We start from the raw sequence: 9,009 nt of genomic DNA on the forward strand, positions 1-9,009 counted from the left end.
GGATGCATCTTTCAGGATGGTGTTGGCCCTGTGGAGACAACAAGTCTTAAAAATGTCCTCCAGAGAGGGCAGGGGAAGCCCAATTATTTTTCCTGCTGTTTTAACGGTCCTTTTGAGTTTTTGGCGATCTGCCTCAGTGCAGTTTGCATACCAAGCTGTCAGACAGTATGTTAGGACGCCTTCTATACAGCATTGGCAGAAGGCCCTGAGCAGCTCTTCTTCAGTGTGCGGAGGAAATAGAGTCGCTACTGCGCCTTTTTGACAAGGGCCGGAGGTGTTCACAGTCCAGTTGAGGTCTTCACTAATGTAAGTCCCCAGGAACTTGAAGCAGTGAACCCTCTCCACCTCCTCTCCCCTGATGACAAGAGGACTGTGGTCCTCATGGTGTCTCCTGAAGTCAATGATGAGTTCTTTTGTCTTTTAAATGTTCAGTGTGAGGTTGTTGTCCATGCACCAGTCTGCCAGCTTGTCTATTTCCTCACAGTAGTGGGTTTCATTGTTGTTTGAAATGAGTCCCACCACTGAGTAACAGTGGTTACTCATTGTTACTCATTGTTACTCATATACAAATGCTACTTAAATATAAAATAAACACATATTTTCTATAGAATCATAAGTCAAAGTACTAATCAGAACAATAAACAATATATTTCTCCCAAGTCAAACGAATAAGTAACCAATTTTGTGTGTACACTGTACTTTACTAGTTTGACCACACAAAGGCGCTGTTCCTCCACAGTAGAAAGAAGCACAATTTCTCAACATAACCTGCAGTACCACTTTGTACCACAAAAGGCGCTCTTACACGCTCTAGTTCGTCAACATTACGATCATTTGGCAGACGCTTTTATCCAAAGCGACTTACATTACATTACCACCCTTCGCAGAGGGGGGAGCAATTGAGGGTTCGGTGCCTTGCTCAGGGGCACTTCGGCAGGGGCTCGAACCAGCGACCCTCCTGTTCCCAAGCGGAAGCACTACCCACTGAGCCACTGCCTCCCGACTGTCAACTCGTTAACAGTCGGGATCGAACTCCCTCGGTGACTTTGGAGCAATATAAAGGACAATAATAACATGGATATGTTGGATAATTTTCTCAGTGATCACTGCTACACCTTAATCTACTGTTTGGGCTCTGTGTCAAAGAAGGAAGATTTCGTCCACGTTTTTCCCTGGAATATAAGTTTTTGAAGGCTACCGATGAAAGAAAATAAAAATGATGAGATATGATGAGATTTAAAGAGTAAAATCGAGATATTTCAAGGAAAAAGACAAAACATTTGAAGACTGGGTGGTTTCAGAACACACACACACACACACACACACACACACACACACACACACACAGCGTGGACTCTGAGGGGTTTGGTATTTATAGGCTGGCTCATTTGTGGTCTTTCCTCTGCTGATGGACACATTTGTCCCTTGCCACTGGCGGCCAATGGGAGCCTGATAGTACAGGAGCCACCTGCTGTCCTGGAGCTCAGTCCACTTTAGAGACATTCTCAGGCTTGTTTTGAGATCATCTCCGGTCACAATTACCCTGAAGGTTATAGGAATAAGACCCCCGGATGTATAGATTGTCACGTTAAGCAGAGTGACATTAGCGTCTGTGTTCTAAGGAGGCGCGCTGGACAAATTCAAAGGTTTAATTGTCATTGTCAGACGCAACACGGCACCTGTCTCCCTCCGTCACTTATCCCATCCTCTAAAACCACCTTTGTCCTTTTCTGCTGCCATAACTCAAGACTTTGGGGCAGAGGGAGTCTCTGCGTCTGCGCTCAAAATGTCGGCGTCGGAGCTGAGGAGCAAACGGAGCACAAGTAATCAACATTTAATCCGCTCGCTGCTGACAGCTAGAGTCTCTAAGAGCAAGAATGTTTTAATTACATTCCAAAGTGGAGGCGAGGCCGCTCGTCCTGCGCCATCACAGGCACCATCAAATATTTATGTCTGTCTTTCTCTGACAGTTTGTCTACAGTTTGTCGACTAAAAACAACATTTAAGCACCTGAGTGACAGTTTAAGCCGTCCTGCCACGAGCAGGAGAAACCAGCAACCTACAGCCACGCTCGCAATCACAGCATGTTTACTGTTTCCTACTGTTTCCTGTTCGTCATCCACGTCATTCTGCGCCACTGTTCATTTTGTCGAGCGCAACAGCTGTGGCCGTCGCTTGCGATCCTTGCGGGCTCACGACGCGCTTAAGAGATTGAAATTAGCTCAGATAATGGACGCTCCTAAGCCGCGCAGATCGCTTTGTGCTTCGTCACGCCAGCTTTTAAAATATCCCGAAGGATTAACGAGTGTCCAGCCAGATTTGATCTCATAAACAAAGCCCTGCTGCTTTTATGTTTGTGAATGGAAAACCTATAAACTGTACTTCAGTATATATTCAGTGACGTGTAGTGTGGCACTTCAAGTTGTAGCATTCTGGAGGCCTTTGGATGGAGTGTATGGATCCAAGCTGCTCAGCTACTTTACGCTATGGGACGATGTCGTGCAGACTGCGAACTCATGAGAGAAGGCAACTGGAAGCTACTATAGGATAGAGATCCAGGGCAACATACAGAGGGTTCAGGGTCAAAGGTCATAGTTACTTCAGGATAGAGATCCATGGCAAGATACAGAGGGTTCGGGGTCAAAGGTCATAGTTACTACAGGATAGAGATCCATGGCAAGATACAGAGGGTTCGGGGTCAAAGGTCATAGTTACTACAGGATAGAGATCCATGGCAACATACATAGGGTTCAGGGTCAGAGGTCATACTTACTACAGGATAGAGATCCATGGCAACATACAGAGGGTTAGGGGTCAAAGGTCATAGTGACTATAAGATAGAGATCCATGACAACATACAGAGGGTTCAGGGTCAAAGGTCAGAGGTCAACTTACAAGTATCTAACTAAACTTCTAGCTTCATGTAGAGGAGCTTTGGGTATCATTAACTTCTTGTGTACGTTCTAATAACAATACTTGTAGGAGAATTTGCAGTATTTTTCCATGGTGGCCTCAGCTGTTAAACTTTTTCCTCCACCATGGAGAACAACAGCCTGGTGTGTGTGTGTGTGTGTGGAATGCTCATCGCTTTATGAGCCTGGAAAGCACAAGTGTGTGTGTGTGCATCTGTTGTGTATCTGAAATAGTTGCTCATCTTGCCCTTACAAAGGAATGGCGAGCAGGGCGTGGGCCTGCAGGGTGGCTGTGGAGAGCCTGGCTCTGTGGGGATGAGCGGGGGCGTCTTGGTCAAGGAGAAAATAGACTTTTCCATCTGTCTCCAAATCCCAGCAGGCAGGAGTCACATGGTCATCCAGAACACTTAAAAGCCCCGAGCTGCACGCCGGAGACCTCACTCGTCTGAGGAGCGAGGAAGACTCCACACACAGTGTCCATCATGTCAGACAGCGAGGAAGTAGTGGAGGAGTACGAGCAGGAGGAGGAAGAGGAGGAGGAGGAAGAAGAAGAAGTGGAAGAGGAGGAGGAGCAGGAGCAGAAGGATGAGCCAAAGAAAGAGGAGGAGAACGGGCATGGCGAGGAAGAGTCTAAACCGCGGCACAAGACCACATACGTGCCAAACATCAGTCCTCCGAAGCTCCCCGATGGAGAGAAAGTGGACTTTGATGACCTCCACCGCAAGAGGGTGGAGAAGGACTTCAATGACCTGCAGTCGCTGATCGAGGTGCACTTCTCCAGCCGTCAGAAGGAGGAGGAGGAGCTTGTCGCTCTGAGGACTCGCATCGAGCGGCGACGTGCCGACCGTGCCGAGCAGCAGCGGGTTCGCGCCGAGGAGGAGCGCGAGCGCCAGACGCGGCTGGTGGAGGAGCGGACGAGGCGGGAGGAGGAGGCGGCCAAGCTGCGCGCCGAGGAGGAGGCCAAGAAGAAGAAGATCTTCACCAACAAGTCGTTTGGCGGCTACCTGCAGAAGGTGGACCAGAAGAAGGGCAAGAAGCTGACGGCTCGTGAGGAGAAGAAGAAGGCGCTGATGGAGCGCCGCAAGCCCCTCAACATCGACCACCTCAACCAGGAGAAACTGGCAGAGAAGGCTCATGACCTGTGGGAGTGGCTCCACCAGCTGCACGCCGAGAAGTTCGAGCTGGCGGAGAAGCTCAAGAGGCAGAAGTACGACATCTACGTGCTGCGGAACCGCGTCAATGATCACCAGAGGGGCTCCAAGGCCTCCAAGAGCTCACGCGGGGCCAAAGGCAAGGCCGGCTCCTGGAAGTGAGGTCAAAGGTCAACCGCCGTTAAACAACGAGCTCCTGGACTATTTCCCACTTTGACCACACAGCCAGATGCAAATTCACCAAGTCTATTTTCTCTTACGTCAAAACTTGACAAAGGCGTTTTAGGTTCTGGACGAAAGACAAAAGAAACTTGATGAGTGTGATTTGCCCTGGGATCGTGATCATGTTTTATTCCTCATAAAGACTTTAAAGTAAATCAGGCTGTGACATCTTAAACCAGCTGCTGTCATGGTGTTTGTAATTTTCAGATGAAATTTGACAAATTGCTTTGATTCTGTTCATCCTGTTCACATCCTGTGTTTGCAGACTTTATTAAACCTGATTGGTGATGCGTTTACTCTTCCACCCTCTGCTTTGTGCTTATTTGATCTTTTGTCCAACTTACACACTAACTCCATTCTTCCTCCTCCTCCTTCTCTTTTGCCCTTTGGCAACCTAGAAGCATTGGCATGCGTGTGTTTGGTTTGGAAGTTGTCTCTATAAACCAGCAGAACTTGCCTCTTTATTGTCAGCTGGAGCAGAATGTGGGTGATTATGTAAGACACTGATGTGTCTGAGCCTAACAGGTGTGCTGCAGCTGATCTTTGAATGAGCTAATTTGGTCAGTCAGACTCAGCCTGGTCAGCGTGGAGCCTCTGTTTGGGGACAAAAAGGCTCAGCTGTGGGTCGAGGGGTCAAAGAATCCTGCACAGAGGCTGTCTGATATCTGTTACAGCGACAGATCACATTTTTCTAAACCCTTTTCTAAACAATCTGTAATCTGATCCATCTGGTGGCTCTGAGACGATCGTGATTATAGATTTAATTCACCATCTGACAAACAATGTTCCAATACATACATTTATCCCAAATGTCATGTAAACAAGATGAGAAAGCACAATCCGCCTGTTATTTACAGATCTGCACACAGATTGTCACTGAAAAGCGTCAAAGTAATAAAGTAGAATTTCTCATTTCAATGCAAACATTTAATTTCTATTTCATTAGACTTGCCCTCAAGTACTGAATATTCAAAACGTGGTTATAAAGTGACGAATGGATTAGAATAGAGAATGATAAAGATATAAAATGACTGCGGTGACATCATCCGTGTAGTCCAGCGTTTCACCTGATCCTCTGCTCCTTTTAAGAATTCAGAATATTCCATCATATGAATAACATTAAACATCATGCAGTTTATGTCTCTGATTCAGGCCAAATGGTCAGAACATGCAGTACTGGTATATTCCGCTGGGTGTCACTACAACAGCAGTTTACATTGAGGCTGGAAAAGGTGAACGTGTGAAACGTATGTTAAATTATTGAAGTTATATCATTTAATTACGGGACGGATTCCACAATTTGATGCACATATGTACTTTAAAGCTTTCACTCAATATAGCTCTCATTATTACACCCACAACATCTCCAGCAGACGAGTGGATAAAGACTTTAATTTGCTGCATACATTTCCGTTCTGATCAGCAGAGCTCAGGATGGATGCTTGTTTCAGTGGGTCAGTCAGTGGAGTTGACACGCTGTCAGAGTGAAGCAGGGGGACGTTTCTCTCCCCGCAGGTCCTGCTTGTCACTCAGGTACAGACTGTCGATGGTGTTTGCTCACGGCAGAGACGAGCCATTAAAGCCCCACAGACATCGCTGTATGCCAACAGGTTACCATAGAGACCGGGAGAGGCCGTCTCCGCTGTCAGGTCTCTGCACCCTCTACTTTCAACACATTTGCACACACTGTCATCTCAGCTATTGACGGCACTGTAAGAAAATTGCCCCTAGATTCCCACGATCAGGACATTTGGGCTGATTTCATGTCCTCAGCGAGGGGACGACCTGATCCCAGACCTGCTGTGGAGGCATCCTGCTAAACTGCTCCACATCACATTCAGGCTGCAGACATTTAATGATGCACATGGAAGTAAATGCATCTAATCATATCAAAAAGGTGTGTGTGTGTGTGTGTGTGTGTGTGTGTGTGTGTGTGTGTGTGTGTGTGTGCGTGCGTGTGTGTGCGTGCGTGCGTGTGCGTGTGCGTGTGCGTGTGTGTGTGTGTGTGTGTGTGCTCAGGCAGCAGCTGCAGGGTCATCAGGGGGGCGTTGCTTGCTCATTAGCACCCAGCAGAGATTCCAGGATAATGGCAGCGCGGCATGGCGGCCTGTTCCCGTGCTTCCTTCTCGGCCGCACTCTAAATTAGAAAATGATCATTTAATTGGATTTCCATATGATATTTGCGTTGCAGGTGGAGAGATGCTGATTACACGTCAGAGTTTTTGTCAGTCAGTCATACAGACGGACAAATTAATTAAAAACAAAGACAGCAAATCTCTCAGCAGCTTCACATCAACAACAATATGGAGCTGTTTGTCTCATGGAAGGTGAAATAGTGTCCAACGTTTTTATCTTTACTGACATTATTATATGTAAAGTTTTAATTGTTCAAGGCCGACACACTCACCCACCATGTAAACAGACTGAACCTCCGTGACGGAATTACAAACCTGCTCAAACGTAACAAGTGATAAATCCTTTGCTCTCCCATAATTCCATGTGAAAATGTAACAAATCAACATGAGCGTTTTGAACCAACGGCCCTCAATATAAACAAATATAAATATAATCGTGATGTAAATTTGTATTTGTTTTTAACCAAGAGAAGTTAGAGATTATTATTATCTTTCAGTTGCAATTTATGATGAAAAAATGGTTTTAGACAATAGAATCATGTTTAGGGCGGGGATAGAGATCAAAATGTGATGTATTTTTTATGATGAAGATGATGATGATTAAATAATGACTTAATTAAATAATGAAAAATTACTATAATTAAACAGAAAGCAAAACGTGCAATCACATCAGTCTCTCCTGGTGCTTCCTTGTTCTTTTCCTTAGAACAAATCATTTCAGTCTGCTGTTGTGTTGTGATCACACGCACACACTCACACACGTACACACACTTACATGCGCGCGCCTGAGGGAAGCCATCTGAGGGAGACGGCGGCTCTCTGGATGCTTTTAGCCTGTGGATAAATTAGCCGGCCCTGGAGACGCAGCCGACCGGGCTCATCTCCAGGCTGCTCTAAATTGAGGAGGGACTTGATAGCGGCCAGAGGTATAAAGTAGATTTAGCCTCAGAGACAAAACATTTATCTCCACAACCTCCATGGCATGCTCCGAGTTAGCAAACCCCCCTCGTCCCCGCGGGTGTGTAAAGATTTGATGTCGCCGCGCGGCCCGTCAGTGACTCGTTGCAGGAAAGTCGGTATTGGCGTTTCCTGATTTGTCTGCTAGTCACTGATGTCAAAGACAGAGTCATGGCAGAACGCTGCAAGTAGCAGAAACCATGAATGAGATATCTACGCCCATGCTCCTCCACTGTGCACTCTGAGTGAAAACAAACTCTTTAGGTTTCAGTGTCTTCAATGTTTGCTAGCCTGCTGTTGCGGTGTTACATGATGATGTCACCAAGGACCAATCAGAACAAAGCTTTAAAGTAAAGAAGAATTCGGAGGAGGAGTTTTATCTTAAATCCGTGATAATAATACATTTTCACAATAACAACATTACAATCAGTATTCTCCGCCTCCTGCTGAGCACCTGAACGCACCATTATTCTCTTCTTTGTCATCAGATTGAACAGACATCAGGTTGTTATGAATCCTTCGTCTCAGTCTGACCTGGAGGAACATCGTGTCCAATCTTACTTTCTTGTGACAGATTGTTGTCTGCTTTCACTCCATCTGCTCTGCATGATAAACATGCTGAGCAACTTCCTCGTCTGGAGAAGTTTAACCATGAGGAGGACAGATGCTGCGTGAGATTTTTGACTTCCTATATTTGCAGTAAATGCCATTAAGTCAAGCTGACCTCAACCCCAACCTGCTCCACGGGCGCTGGCTGCCGGCTGCCTGCCGGATATGGTGGAGCAATTTCAGATGTGTGTGGATTGGATTGTGTGTAAAATGCATGTGCCTGAAAAAGGTAATTTCTCAATCCTGGGATCAATAAAGGGGTGTTCTTCCTCTTCCTCTGCTGAAGGTCCAGTGAGTCATGCCGAGTGGAGAATGTGGAGAGATGCTATAAATATAAAGCGTTTAAAGCGTAACCTACGTGTGTGACTCAAGTTTGAGCCGCTGAGTCATGAAAATGCAAATGCAAAGGCATAAGTGGTTCTGTGGGCCTGTTGTTTGGGTCGAGCTCTGCACCTGCCGCCACAGGTCAGATTGTTCCTCCACCTCTGTTCGCCACGGGAATCTACCCGGCAGAGCAGCAGAGTCAAACCTCTGCCCCCTTCCCCCCGTCTGTTATCAGTGCGCTTCCCATCCACCGGCGGTGCAGAGCCTCTTTCACACCTGTTGCCGCCCACATGAAGGCTCTTAATTACAGTTCCCAGTGTGATTCAGGCGTCAGGCTTTATATAAACGTGAGTCAGAGAAGATCTGAGGCAAAGAACGTCACACTGCTGAGAAATGCTCGCGAGAAATACGTTCAATGTATTCAATGTGCCTGATGTGTCATTTTCTGATATCAATTTTATGTAAAAAGAAATTAAATAAATCATCATCATCAGTCCAAACAAACACTGTGTGACCTTAGAAGGAGAACACACACACACACACACACACACACACACACTCAGCCCATGTTCCTCTGCTTATGTTTCTATTTTTGAGTCTTAAATGCCAAATAAAAAACCCACTTGTTTCAGATTTCTGGAAGATTCTTAAAGCAAGTTGGTTTGTTTTAAGGCAATAGGACTTTCCGGACTAATAGTG

General features: G+C 46.2%; 1 protein-coding gene across 1 annotated transcript; it reads left to right on the forward strand.

Moving 5' to 3' along the window:
• The first annotated feature begins 3,394 nt into the window (after positions 1–3,394).
• On the forward strand, positions 3,395–4,225 carry tnnt2c (troponin T2c, cardiac). Its single transcript, XM_076159813.1, has one exon. It carries the CDS (start codon positions 3,395–3,397, stop codon positions 4,223–4,225), a length of 831 nt encoding a protein of 276 aa, XP_076015928.1.
• Positions 4,226–9,009: the final 4,784 nt, after the last annotated feature.

The sequence above is a fragment of the Genypterus blacodes genome, unplaced genomic scaffold (genome assembly GCF_046128005.1).
Source record: "Genypterus blacodes isolate CSIRO-AG114 ecotype Tasmania unplaced genomic scaffold, CSIRO-AGI_Gbla_v1 ptg000099l_1, whole genome shotgun sequence".
Taxonomy (NCBI): domain Eukaryota; kingdom Metazoa; phylum Chordata; class Actinopteri; order Ophidiiformes; family Ophidiidae; genus Genypterus; species Genypterus blacodes.